This window comes from Heterodontus francisci, chromosome 26 (genome assembly GCF_036365525.1).
Source record: "Heterodontus francisci isolate sHetFra1 chromosome 26, sHetFra1.hap1, whole genome shotgun sequence".
NCBI lineage: Eukaryota > Metazoa > Chordata > Chondrichthyes > Heterodontiformes > Heterodontidae > Heterodontus > Heterodontus francisci.
The window spans coordinates 9,907,148-9,921,966 of record NC_090396.1 but is presented as its reverse complement, the minus strand read 5'-3'; the positions used below and the strand labels follow the sequence as shown (position 1 = coordinate 9,921,966).

At 44.8% G+C, this 14,819-nt stretch overlaps 1 protein-coding gene across 1 annotated transcript in view; it reads right to left on the bottom strand.

Annotated features, from left to right (window-relative positions):
• The window catches only part of acsf2 (acyl-CoA synthetase family member 2), a 358,345-nt gene that overhangs the window by 320,293 nt on the left and 23,233 nt on the right, over positions 1-14,819 (bottom strand). The window contains exon 2 of the mRNA XM_068057776.1: positions 2,893-3,091. Within this exon, the coding sequence (XP_067913877.1) occupies positions 2,893-3,091 (199 nt within the window). The remainder of the gene's footprint in view (positions 1-2,892; positions 3,092-14,819) is intronic.

The window sequence follows — 14,819 nt, the reverse complement described above, 5'->3', positions numbered from 1 at the left end:
CTTCCACTCTGCTGACACTCCACAACCATCCTCCAATATTACCGGCAGACACTGTGACAGCGGACCTAGGTGGAGACTGAGTGCAGCGACGGAGGAGTTAAAGTGGGGGAACAAAGCCTCCAGCGAAATCTCCAACAACAAAAGGAACATGTGAAGAATAGCTATAGTGACAGCACAACCAGGGAAGGAGCCCATTGGAGAGTAGCTGGTAAGCGTTTTTGGTTAATAGTCTAGAAAGTAAAGGCATGGCAGAGCATCTCAGCCCCATGAAATGCACATCCTGTGCCATGTGGGAAACACTGGCTGCTTCTCATGGCCTGGATGACCATATGTGCAGGAAGTGTCACCTGCTAGAGCAGCTCAAGCTCTGGGTTTCTTGGGGCATCCACAAGGCCGAGAGCGTCCTGGATAGCATGTTTTAGGAGGTAGTCGCCCGCAGTTTATAAACTGCAAGCAGAGAGGGAATGAGGGACTGCCAGAAGGACAAGGAGGACCAGGAAAGGCAGGGCATGGATCTCACGAGTGCATCACTCTTTCCACTTGAACTTGAAGAACGAAGTCTTCTGTTCCTTTATTTTCTACGCTGTCCTCTCGCTCATTAAGATGTTTGCCATTGCGATCCTCACAGGACAGGTCAGACTGCGCAAAAAGGCTTTCGCTAATCCTGAAGAATCTTGAGTGCCATGGAGAAGCATGGGATCTGCCCAATGGTGTAGGCCAGGGACCTAGTGTGAGCCTGCAGTGCAAACAGATAGGCCACGGTGTGAACCATTCTGGCCAGGAAGAAGATCCGGAAGTGGAGCCTTGCAATGGATGGAGTGGGATTCAGGAAGCAGTACAGCACACCCAGGAAAAGGAAGGGGTAGATGCACTCCATGTCATTACGATGAGCCCTCCGGCTCATTTTAGTATTTGGTATTTAGTTCTGAATACTAGTGAGAGTGATGGTTCCTCTGGGGAACGCAGGCAGAGCCAAGTTCATGGTACCATGGGTGGCTCAGTTGTATGGCGGGGGGGGGGGGGGGGTGGGGGGAGGGGAGGAAGAAACGTGGAAGAGCAATAGTGAAGGGGATTCAATAGTGAGGGGTCTGGAACTCACTGCCTGAAATGGTGGTAAGGCAGAAACCCTCGTAACATTTAAAAAGTACTTGGATCTGCACTTGAGTACCGCAACCTGGTGTTTATGCTCCACATCAGCCTCATCATACCTCCTCCCTTTTCATTTCACCCTTTTTCCCTTCAATGTTTGTCTCGCTTCAACTTAAACATCTCTATGCCATTTGCCTCAACTTATCCGTGTGGTAATGAGTTCAACATTCTCACCACTCTCTGGGTCGAGCAGTTTCTCCTGAATTCTCTATTGGATGTATTAATGACAACTTTATGTTTATGGCCCTATCTCAGATTTCCCAACAATTGGAAACATCTCTATGTCTAACAGCAAACCCTTTTATAATCTTGAAAACCTCCATCATTGGAGGAGTGACAAACAATGAAGATGATACCAATCAACTGCAATAGGATGTGGATAGGTTAGCAGAATGGGCAGACAAGTGGCAGATGGAAATTAATAGAGAGAAGTGTGAGGTGATGCATTTTGGCAGAAGGGATGGATAGAGGCAACATAGATTAAATGACACAGTTCCAAGAGTGTGTAGGAACAGAGGGACCTGGGGCTTCATGTCCATTGATAATTGAAGGTGGCAGGACATATTGAGAGAGCAGTTAGCAAAGCATATGGGATCTTGGGCTTCATAAATAGAAGTATTTCATACAAAAACAGGGAAGTTATGTGAACCTTTATAAAGCTCTAGGTAGGCCATAAATAGAGTATTGTGTCCAGTTTTGGTCACCACACTTTAGAAAGGATGTGAGGGTTCTTGAGAGGGTACAGAGGAGATTTACCAGAATGGTTCCAGGGATGAGGGATTTAGTTACAAGGTTAGTTTGGACAAGCTGGGTTTGTTCTCCTTGGAGCAAAGGAAATTGAGGGGAGATTTGATCGAGGTGTACAAGATTATGACAGGTTTGGATATGATAGACAAAGAAAAGCTGCTTCCAATAACTGATGGTACATGGACGAAGGGACACAAATTTAAGCTTTTCAGCAAAAAATGCAGGAGGAATGTGCGGAAGATTTTTTTTTGTTATGCAGCAAGTGGTAATGGCCTGGAACTCACTGCCTATGAGGGTGGTGGAAGTGAAGACAATCAATGATTTCTCAAGGAAATTGGATGGGCACTTTTGAAGGAAATAAACTTGCGGGGGAATGGGACCGATTGGGTTGCTCTGTGGAGAGCTGGCACAGACTCGATGGGCTGAATGGTCTCCTGTTTAGACAGTTATTTTTCAAGCATTACATGGCCTCTTTACTGTTCCTATCAAAACATACCACCTCACACTTATCTATATTAAAATTCATCTTCCAATTACATGTCTACTAGGAAACTTTATTAATGTATTCTATTTTGCCACAGTCCTCCTCTGTATAACTCTACCATCCAATCTGGTGTTGGCTGTAATCTATAAAACAAACAAAACAGATTATCTGGTCATTATCACATTGCTGTTTGTGGGAGCTTGCTGTGTCCAAATTGGCTGCCGCATTTCCTACGTTACAACAGTGACTACATTTCAAAAACACTTCATTAGATGTCCAATGATCACGAAAAGCACGATAGAAATGCAAGTCTTTCTTTTTTTCCAATTCTAGAGTCCAAATCATTTATGTAAACCATGAAGAGCAGTGGTCCGAGCATTGATCCCTGTACAACACCACTTCCTACCTTCACCAGTTTGAGTAATTACTTTTAATCCCTACTGTCTGGCCAGTACTGCAACAGCAAGGAGGGAAGAAAAAGATGAAAAACCATGAAGCTGCAACATTCTCACCTCCTGCTTCATTTGTCCAAATGTTTTCCTGACTCCATCCTGCAGAAACACCAGTGCTTCTTTATCAGGGTGCTTATTGACTATCTCTTCAAGACACTGACCAATGGTTTTGGAGATGAGTGGCATGTCCGTGGCACCATGGATGTAGCTAGTGGTGAGGATTGGCTTCATTGGGATAACATCTGAAAAATGACGTATTCTACAGAAAAAAAGGAAAATCGAGACATTAATGAACAGCATCCAGATTAGAATGTTTCAGATGAGACATTAAACCAAGGCCCCGTCTATCCTGCAGGAGGCCATAAAAGATCCATTAGTACTACTCAACAAAGAACTGCTGTATCCTGACCAATATTTGTCCCTCAACCAACATCACTAACACAGATTATCTCATTGTTGCTTGTTGGACAATGGCATTCACATTTCCACTTCTGTACAAGACCTGCATCCCCATCTTCTGTTCTTACCTTTGCAGCCATTTCAGAGTCTCGCTTTCCTCCATTATTCATTCCTCCCCATTGCCCTTGATTCCCTTAATTATTCTTTCCAGCTGTCTTATTCCCAGCTTCCTTTCCCCCATCATCATCCCAAGCTTGAATTCTTCCTGAATGATCCCGTCGCCTTTTTGTTCTTCCCTCACTATCCTACATCATGCCCGTCAATGGCACTAATCACTAGCTCTCCCAGAGCACCAACCCCCAACTCTCTCATCTCACTCAAATCAGCCATCTTGCCTTTGCCAGTTTCTCCTTCTTGAAACACCTCACCCTTTTCTAATCCTCTCATCTCATTCAAATTTCTCATCGTGTACTGTCCTCATTAGCCATGCAGACTTCCTCAGTGAAAGAGTGATAGCCTTCCTGTGTAGCAATGAAGTGGATTCTCCTTATTCTTTAAGAGCTCAACAGACTCCTAGCTCACTCTGCTATGACTTCTTAATCAGTCTTCATATATTCACAGCCATAAACTCAACCTCATCATCTCTATAGCCACAAGGTCTCAGTCACCAAAGTTATCTGAGACAACTTCCTCATCCCAACCCACATTGCCCCACCCCACACTTCCAGTAACTTGTGTTTGTAAAAAACTCCCCCAGCTCCCTCACCAATTCAATCTCCATCTTCTCTCACCCTCTCTTTGACAGCCTTGAACTTCCCAAATCATGCTCCATCTCCAAGCCCTGCTGTTATCCGTGGTCCAGTTGTCATCTTTGTTCCCACATGTCAGAGGGCCAACTTGAATATAACTAGTACACATCCAGTCTGGTCATCCATTGTAAGATATGGTTTAACCACATCAAGTATTATTGTGTCCTTGCCCTCACTAGCCAAAACCACCTGCAACCCTGGGATCATAATGGAGAACAAGGAAAACTCGAGGCTCCTTTTCTCCAAACCCCTTCCACATTCACCTTGAATGCTAAGTGTGAAGAGTTGGTGGATTTTTAAGTCTCTAGGATAGAGATCATTCATGGAAATGTCTCAGTCTCTCCTTTGTTCGACTAATTTGTCAGACTCATCTTTAATGTACATTTATATAATGGTACAGAACTCTCAATGAAGACATTTTACAACAGATTCCTTTTTACATGATAATAAATGCATAATACTGCAGATGCTGGAAACCTGAAATAAAAACAAAAAGTGCTGGAAATACTCAGCAGGTCAGGCAGCATCTGTGGAGAGAGAAACAGAGTTAACGTTTCAGGTCTGTGATCTTTCATCAGAACTGACAGGGTTAACAGGTGAACTGATGCCTTTTCTAATGCACACATCTAGTAATCCCAACCAATGGTGCACTCTAGTATGTATGATACTTGCAGATTGTTGTCTGAACAGTAGATGGGCCCCCTTGATGGATGTAAGCAATGGCATTCCAAGGTCTCATGTTATTCTTTGAGGGAATATTCTAGAGGATCTGGAAATAAAGGCTGCTGGTCGTTACCATATGGATTTATGTGTTTATTTGGACAGAACACATTCTACATTCACCAGACAAATCCAGCTCACTATCCTTCCCTGTCCCAGACCCCATGGGTTGTTTCCTCGATTGAGAGGAGGTAATTTAACTACTTTAAATCATATTTTTTAAATTGTAGTTTCTGGGCAGAAAAAGGTGAAATTATATCATCAAAGCAAACCCTTCTAGTGAAGGGTCCCCAGCAGATATTTCCCATTTTTAGAATCTTGAGACTTGAGTCTGGAAAAGGCTGTTGGGAGACTGCAGTGGACAGAAACCTAGCACAATCATGATCTCCCCCTCTGCCTGCCAATGAAATGGAAGCTTTAACCTGCATAAACAACAATGCACACTCCCAATTAGCAGGGAACTTTGGTTTAACTGGTGTTATATGATCACAAAGAACAGCTAGGCGTTGCGCAAACGACTACTGGCAACACCTATGCAGTCATATCCAGCTGGCCTCAGACACCGGAAACATCAGAGGAATGTATGATGGCATGAAGAGAGCTCTTGGGCCAACCATCAAGAAGATCACCCCCCTCAAATCTAAATCGGGGGACATAATCACTGACCAACGCAAACAGATGGACCACTGGGTTGAGCACTACCTAGAACTGTACTCCAGGGAGAATGCTGTCACTGAGACTGCCCTCAATGCAGCCCAGCCTCTACCAGTCATGGATGAGCTGGACATACAGCCAACCAAATCGGAACTCAGTGATGCCATTGATTCCCTAGCCAGCGGAAAAGCCCCTGGGAAGGACAGCATTACCCCTGAAATAATCAGGAGTGCCAAGCCTGCTATACTCTCAGCACTACATGAACTGCTATGCCTGTGCTGGGACGAGGGAGCAGTACCCCAGGACATGCGCGATGCCAACATCATCACCCTCTATAAAAACAAAGGTGACCGCGGTGACTGCAACAACTACCGTGGAATCTCCCTGCTCAGCATAGTGGGGAAAGTCTTTGCTCGAGTCGCTCTGAACAGGCTCCAGAAGCTGGCCGAGCGCGTCTACCCTGAGGCACAGTGTGGCTTTCGTGCAGAGAGATCGACTATTGACATGCTGTTCTCCCTTCGTCAGATACAGGAGAAATGCCGTGAACAACAGATGCCCCTCTACATTGCTTTCATTGATCTCACCAAAGCCTTTGACCTCGTCAGCAGACGTGGTCTCTTCAGACTACTAGAAAAGATCGGATGTCCACCAAAGCTACTAAGTATCATCACCTCATTCCATGACAATATGAAAGGCACAATTCAACATGGTGGCTCCTCATCAGAGCCCTTTCCTATCCTGAGTGGTGTGAAACAGGGCTGTGTTCTCGCACCCACACTTTTTGGGATTTTCTTCTCCCTGCTGCTTTCACATGCGTTCAAATCCTCTGAAGAAGGAATTTTCCTCCACACAAGATCAGGGGGCAGGTTGTTCAACCTTGCCCGTCTAAGAGCGAAGTCCAAAGTACGGAAAGTCCTCATCAGAGAACTCCTCTTTGCTGACGATGCTGCTTTAACATCTCACACTGAAGAATGCCTGCAGAGTCTCATCGACAGGTTTGCGTCTGCCTGCAATGAATTTGGCCTAACCATCAGCCTCAAGAAAACGAACATCATGGGGCAGGATGTCAGAAATGCTCCATCCATCAATATTGGCGACCACGCTCTGGAAGTGGTTCAAGAGTTCACCTACCTAGGCTCAACTATCACCAGTAACCTGTCTCTAGATGCAGAAATCAACAAGCGCATGGGTAAGGCTTCCACTGCTATGTCCAGACTGGCCAAGAGAGTGTGGGAAAATGGCGCACTGACACGGAACACAAAAGTCCGAGTGTATCAGGCCTGTGTCCTCAGTACCTTGCTCTACGGCAGCGAGGCCTGGACAACGTATGCCAGCCAAGAGCGACGTCTCAATTCATTCCATCTTCGCTGCCTTCGGAGAATACTTGGCATCAGGTGGCAGGACTATATCTCCAACACAGAAGTCCTTGAAGCGGCCAACACCCCCAGCTTATACACACTACTGAGTCAGCGGCGCTTGAGATGGCTTGGCCATGTGAGCCGCATGGAAGATGGCAGGATCCCCAAAGACACATTGTACAGCGAGCTCGCCACTGGTATCAGACCCACCGGCCGTCCATGTCTCCGTTATAAAGACGTCTGCAAACGCGACATGAAATCGTGTGACATTGATCACAAGTCGTGGGAGTCAGTTGCCAGCATTCGCCAGAGCTGGCGGGCAGCCATAAAGACAGGGCTAAATTGTGGCGAGTCGAAGAGACTTAGTAGTTGGCAGGAAAAAAGACAGAGGCGCAAGGGGAGAGCCACCTGTGCAACAGCCCCAACAAACAAATTTCTCTGCAGCACCTGTGGAAGAGCCTGTCACTCCAGAATTGGCCTTTATAGCCACTCCAGGCGCTGCTTCACAAACCACTGACCACCTCCAGGCGCGTATCCATTGTCTCTCGAGATAAGGAGGCCCAAAAGAATATGATCAGGCTTACTTTACAAAAGGTTAATGCCCCAGAGATACACAAGCCACTTGGAATGCCAATTCACTGGCTCACCAGATAAGCTGTGTATTGGAATAGTTTTGAGATTCCTTGATGCCATCCCTGGGTGTTCTTTCAATACAATTTGTGTGGTGGAAGGAAGGAGGCTTCACTAAGCATACAAAAATTGACTCTGGGGATGTATTGATCACTGGCAAGGTCACACATATTGCCTATCACTAGTTGCCCTGAGAAAGTGGACCAGGCTTTCGGAAAACATGCATTAAACAGTCCACTGTGCCAGTGGTTAAACTGAACATAGGGGCACAATTGCAGGTCATATGTGAATGAGATCACATAACAGACCTAAACTGCAGCAGCTATGATAAAAGTGATGGGATACCCTGTGTTCTCCCAATATCATACACAACTACACTGATTTGCAATGGTGTTGAATGAAGTGCAGTCAATTTTAGACATGTAGTAACTTAATTTAGTGAAATGGGAGCTCATAGTAACAGGATCAAGCACACAGGAATACATGTATTTATTTCAAGCACTGCCAGGCAACATTGGTTCAGTACTAGTTACCCACCCTGGTAATCTAACCATGCAATGAAATACCTCAATGTCTGGGGAACATTTAAAATAGAACGAAAATCAAAAGTAGGCAGAAACAGAATAGGTTAACTCCTTAATAACTGTTGACAATAAGAATGGCAAATTGCAATTTTACCTGGACTCTAAAATCCTAACTTCATTCAAGGGAACCTAACTCGAACGTTCAAGCTCCCACCTTGTAAGAAAAGGAGGGGACAGTTTGTTAATCCAAACTATCCAAGCAAACCAGCTGCACCCTCAGGGTTCTGAGAACTGAAACTGGGCAAAGCAATTTCATAGCTGTCAAACCCACAAAAGCTGACACTATACCAGAAAGGTGGACAATGTAAATAAACCAACAACCACCTACTCAGGTAGTCCTGAGTATAGACCTGGGATTAAAGCTCAAAAGGTGACAATCTGTTAAATTCCAGGCTTTTTAACCAATATTTTGGGGATCACATTCCACATTTCAGATTATTTTCCCTGTGAAAACTGAAACCCAATGACCTTGCCCATGAAATGTGAAAACAAATAGTTACATTTCAAGTGCAGTGGGACCTCAGCCTAGAACTTAAAATGTGTGCACGATCCTAATCGCGTAAGGATCAAATGATTCACCATTGAAGGTGATCTTTAAGAATAAAGGTTGGTCCACTCAAAATCTTCAGAGAATTCAGCGAGAATTAAATACTGGGCAATATAGTCAAAAGTGTAAACATCACTGGATGAAGTGTCTGAAAAAGAAATTAAAAAGGTGGAGAGAGGCGCTGAAAATCACAGAGAGAAAAATCTCAAAAGGAGACATGTTCGAAAATAGTTGCCCAGTTCTGCTGAAGCATATAGTAGCATTTTACAATTCCCAGGAGTTTGACATCTAATGTCATCAGCTCTATACTTGAACTCTCAAGTGCAGTCATTCAGGTTACCCAGAAACTACAACACAGAAAAAGACCGTTCAGCCCAACTAGTCTGTGTCAGCATTTAATCTCCACCTAAGCAGCATCCTAAATCCAATCTACTCACCCTGTTCCCAGTTTGTGTTATTGCCCTTTGCTTCGACTGCCTATCTTTTAATGTTGACATGGTCTCTGCTTCAATCACTAACCCCAGTACTAAATTTCACAGCCTCACAAGCCGATGTAAAAAAAAAATTTATCCTGCTCTCTTATTCTAATTCTCAGATTTAATTTTGTATCTATGTCCCCTCAATCACTGGAAACAATATGTTTCTATCTTTTCTGTCTCATACTTCCAGAATGTTAAGCATCTCTAACAAATTAACCAGTCATTTCCTCGAATGAAAGCAGATCCAGTTTTTCAAGTCTCTCTTTATATTTAAAATTCCGTCATGCCAGGTAGTATTCTAATGAATCTGCACAATGCTCTATTACCCAACATCCCTCCTATAGTGTACATTCCATTACTGCACAGAACACAGAACACAATGGCTCCACCAGAGTTCGAGAAAGATCATTCAGTCATGTGGGGGTTGCTGGCAAGTCAGCATTTATTGCCCATTCCTAGTTGCCCAGAAAAGGTGTTCTTTTGAGCTTCTTGTTCCATTGCAGTCCTTAATTCTTTCTAGTGGTTTGATACAACGGTCTGAATGAAGTGGTCTAGCAAGCCAGAAGGCAGTACTGGAGTCACATATAGGTCACACCTGGCAAGGACTGCATGTTTCTGCAGCCAGCTCTTGGAAAAGTGACTCGATGCAGCACTCTGAACCCTAGTGTTATGAAGCTCAAATTGCTCTGGCCACATACTTGTTGAACCATGGAAGAGAGGAAGAAGGTTTGAGAAAGTTTGCTTAATTGTGGTACAAGAGAGGAAGTCACTCATGATGAAAGGCAAGTCCAGGCAGGAAAAATATTACTGAAGAGGAAGCACCATATGAGGTAATATGGCAAAAGAGAGCCAACAGGGGAGAGCAAAGTTGATGAGCTCCCCCTGACCTGAGCTTGAAGCTTCTTGAACCCCCGAAGTGAAACCTGAACCACCAAGGACTCGACCCAGATGAGCCCTGGAACAGGAGATAGACGACCTCCACCATCAACGACCCATATAGCTATACAGAAAGGCACAGGATAAAGAACATATACATGTGTCAGCAGTCATTAAATTGGATAGAGAAAGTAAGACAAGTACAAAGTTGTGCAGCATTACACCATGCTAGTGGCTGAAGAAACTACTGAGACTAGTTGTGTGGTCCTCAATGCTCATTGTGCTCATTGTTACGTAGATAGAGGGGAATTATTGTTAGGGGTAAAGCCAGAGTACAGAAGACTGATTCACTCCAGGTGGGAGCCAGGATCTATGTGAACAAGAAATTGAGAAGGTCTGTGTGGCCAACCGCACTCAGGTTGAGGAAGGCAGTGAGCAAATTATTGGAAAAAATTCTGAGGGACAACAGAAATTGTCATTTAGTAAGTCACAAATTATTCAAAAACTGTTAACGCATGCATTTGTTAAGGGAAGGTTTGTCTGACTAACAATAACTGGTAGGACACTGAGAAGTGTAGGAGAACAGAGGGATCTTGGAGTGCATGTCTACAGATCCTTGAAGGCAGCAGGAGAGGTAGACAGAGGTGGTTAAGAAGGCATAAAGGATACTTTCCTTTATTAGCCAAGGCACAGAATATAAAAACAGGGAGGTTATGCTAGAACCATTTAAAACACTAGTTTGACCGCAGCTAGAGTACAGGTACAGTTCTGGTCACATTACAGAAAGGATGTGATCGCACAAGAGAGGGTACAGAGAAGATTTATGATGATAGAAGCAAAATACTGCGAATGCAGTACAAACAACAAAGAACAGTGCAGCACAGGAACAGGCCATTCGGCCCTCCAAGCCTGCGCCGATCTTGATGCCTGTCTAAACTAAAACCTTCTGCACTTCCAGGGACCGTATCCCTCTATTCCCATCCTATTCATATATTTGTCAAGATGCCTCTTAAGAATCGTCCTCACAACTCACCCTCCCTCCCAGTTTTGTGTCATCTGCAAATTTGGAGATATTACATTTAGTTCCATTATCTAAATCATATTGTGAATAGCTGGGGTCCTAGCACCGATCCCTGTGGTACCCCACTAGTCACTGCCTGTCATTCGGAAAAAGACCCATTTATTCCTACTCTTTGTTTCTAGTCTGCCAACCAATTTTCTATCCATCGCAATAAACTACCCCCAATCCCATGCGCTTTAATTTTACACGCTAATCTCTTATGTGGGACTTTGTCGCAAGCCTTCTGAAAGTCCAAATAAACCACATGCACTGGCTCCCCCTCATCAACTCTTACATCCTCGAAGAATTCTAGCAGATTTGTCAAGCATGATTTCCCTTTCGTTAATCCATGCTGACTCTGCCCGATTCTACCACTGTTCTCTAAGTGCTCTGCTATAAAATCTTTGATAATGGACTCTAGAATTTTCCCCACTACCGACGTCTGGCTGACTGGTCTATAATTCCCTGTTTTCTCTCTACCTCCCTTTTTAAATAGTGGGGTTACATTAGCTACCCTCCAATCTGTAGGAACTGTTCCAGAGTCTATAGAATCTTGAAAAACGACCACCAATGCATCCACTATTTCTACGGCCACTTCCTTAAATACTCTGGGATGTAGATTATTAGGCCCTGAGGATTTATCGGCCTTCAATCCCATCAATTTCCCCAACACCATTTCTCTACTAATACTGATTTCCTTCAGTTCCTCCCCCTCACTAAACCTTGTGTTCCCCAACATTTCTCATATGTTATTTGTGTCCTCCTTTGTGAAGACAGAACCAAAGTATGCATTTAGTTGGTCAGCCATTTCTTTGTTCCCCATAATAAATTCCCCTGTTTCTGACTGTAAGGGACCTACATTTGTCTTCACCAATCTTTTTTTCTTCACATACCGATAGAAACTTTTACAGTCAGTTTTTATGTTCCCGCAAGCTTGCTCTCGCACTCTATTTTCCCCTTCTTAATCAATCCCTTGGTCCTCCTTTGCTGAATTCTAAACTGCTCCCAATCCTCACGTCTGTTGTTTTTTTCTGGCAAATTTGTCTGCCTCTTCCTTGGATCTAATGCTATCTCTAATTTCCCTTGTAAGCCATGGTTTGGCTACCTTTCCTGTTTTACTTTTGCACCAGACAGGGATAAACAATTATATTAAAAGCAAAATACTGCGGATGCTGGAAATCTGAAACAAAAACAAGAAATGCTGGAATCACTCAGCAGGTCTGGCAGCATCTGTGGAAAGAGAAGCAGAGTTAACGTTTCGGGTCAGTGACCCTTCTTCGGAACTGACAAATATTAGAAAAGTCACAGATTATAAGCAAGTGATGTGGGGGTGGGGCAAGAGATAACAAAGGAGAAGGTGCAGATTGGACCAGGCCACATAGCTGACCAAAAGGTCACGGAGCAAAGGCAAACAATATGTTAATGGTGTGTTGAAAGACAAAGCATTAGTACAGATTAGGTGTAAATACACTGATTATTGAACAGCAGCAAGTGCAAACCTGAAAAAAACAGTGGGTAAGCAAACTGAACAAACTAAGATGAAATGAAATAAATGCAAAAAGAAAGGATTGTAAAAAATGTAAAAAAGGATGTAAAAAAAAAGAGAAAAAAAAGAAAAAAGGAAGAAAAACTAACTACAAATGAAAGTAAAATGGGGGGCTGTCATGCTCTGAAATTATTGAACTCAATGTTCAGTCCGGTAGGCTGAAGTGTGCCTAATCGGTAGATGAGATGCTGTTCCTCGAGCTTGCGTTGATGTTCACTGGAACACTGCAGCAATCCCAGGACGGAGATGTGAGCATGAGAGCAGGGGGGAGTGTTGAAATGGCAAGCAACCGGAAGCTCAGGGTCCTGCTTGTGGACTGAGCGGAGATGTTCCGCAAAGCGGTCACCCAGTCTGCGCTTGGTCTCCCCAATGTAGAGGAGACCACACCGTGAGCAGCGAATACAGTATACTACATTGAAAGAAGTACAAGTAAATTGCTGCTTCACCTGAAAGGAGTGTTTGGGGCCTGGGATAGTGAGGAGAGAGGAGGTAAATGGGCAGGTATTACACCTCCTGCGATTGCAGGGGAAGGTGCCCTGGGACGGGGACGAGGTGGTGGGGGTAATGGAGGAGTGGACCAGGGTGTCGCGGAGGGAACGATCCCTTCGGAATGCTGACGGGGAAGGGAGGGGAAGATGCGACTGGTAGTGGCATCACGCTGGAGGTGACAAAAATGGCGGAGGATGATCCTTTGGATATGGAGGCTGGTGGGATGAAAAGTGAGGACAAGGGGAACCCTGTCACGGTTCTGGGAGGGAGGGGAAGGGGTGAGGGTAGAGGTGCGGGGAATGGGTCGGACACGGTTGAGGGCCCTGTCAACCACAGTGGGGGGAAATCCTCGGTTGAGGAAAAAGGAGGTCATATCAGAAGCACCGTCATGGAAGGTAGCATCATCAGAGCAGATGCGTCGGAGACGGAGAAACTGGGAGAATGGAATGGAGTCCTTACAGGAGGTAGGGTGTGAAGAAGTGTAGTCGAGGTAGCTGTGGGAGTCAGTAGGCTTATAATGGATGTTGGTAGACAACCTATCCCCAGAGATGGAGACAGAGAAGTCGAGGAAGGGAAGGGAAGTGTCAGAGATGGACCATGTAAAGGTGAGAGAAGGGTGGAAATTGGAAGCAAAGTTGATAAAGTTGTCTAGTTCGGGGCGGGAGCAGGAAACGGCACCGATACAGTCATCAATGTACCGGAAAAAGAGTTGGGGGAGGGGGCCTGAGTAGGACTGGAACAAAGAATGCTCGACATATCCCACAAAAAGACAGGCATAACTAGGACCCATGTGGGTACCCATAGCGACACCTTTTACTTGAAGGAAGTGCGTGGAGTTGAAGGAGAAGTTGTTCAATGTGAGAACAAGTTCAGCCAGGCGGAGGAGGGTGGTGGTGGATGGGGACTGGTTGGGCCTCTGTTCCAGGAAGAAGCGGAGAGCCCTCAAACCATCCTGGTGGGGGATGGAGGTGTAGAGAGATTGGACGTCCATGATGAAGAGGAGGCGGGTAGGGCCAGGAAACTGGAAATTGTCAAAATGACGTAGGGCGTCAGAAGAGTCACGGATGTAGGTGGGAAGAGACTGGACCAGCGGAGAAAAGATAGAGTCTAGATAGGAAGAAATAAGTTCAGTGGGGCAGGAGCAGGCTGACACAATGGGTCTGCCGGGACAGTCCCGTTTGTGGATTTAGGGGAGGTAGAAGCGGGCTGTCTGGGGTTGTAAAACTGTGCTTGTTGGGTTGAGGGGGTGGGGGAGGGTGTATGCTTATAATGTGTAACTCTATAAAATAAATACAAAAGTAAAGATTGGCTCTGGTTCTATCCTTTACTCCAGAAAGCCAGTTGGCAGAAAAGACTTATTCCCCTTGGGGCTTCAATTTAAAGTAATTGTTAGAAAGTTTAGAGGGGTGTTGAGGAGAAATGTATTCACCCAGAGGGTGGTGGGGGTCTGGAACTTACTGCCTGAAAGGGTGAGAAAGGCAGAAACCCTCACTGCATTTTGAAAAAAACATTGATGTGTACTTGAAGTGCTGTAACCTACAGGGACACGGACAAAGAGCTGGAAAGTAGGATTAGGCTGGATAGCTCTTTCGGCCAGCACAGACCACAATGGGCTGAATGGCCTTCCTCTGTGCTGTAAGTTTTCCATGTTTCTAAAGCTTTGCCTAAGAAAATGGACAAGATTTGTGTGACTGATCTGATCTCTACCCTTAGTAAGTGACAAGGGAAAGACTTAAAAAGAGAGGTGGTGAATTTCATTCAAAAACAGATGAGGAGATTGGAACCAAGTAAAAAAAAAACCCTATGGAACAAGGGGAGTTAGATGCAGTCAATTGC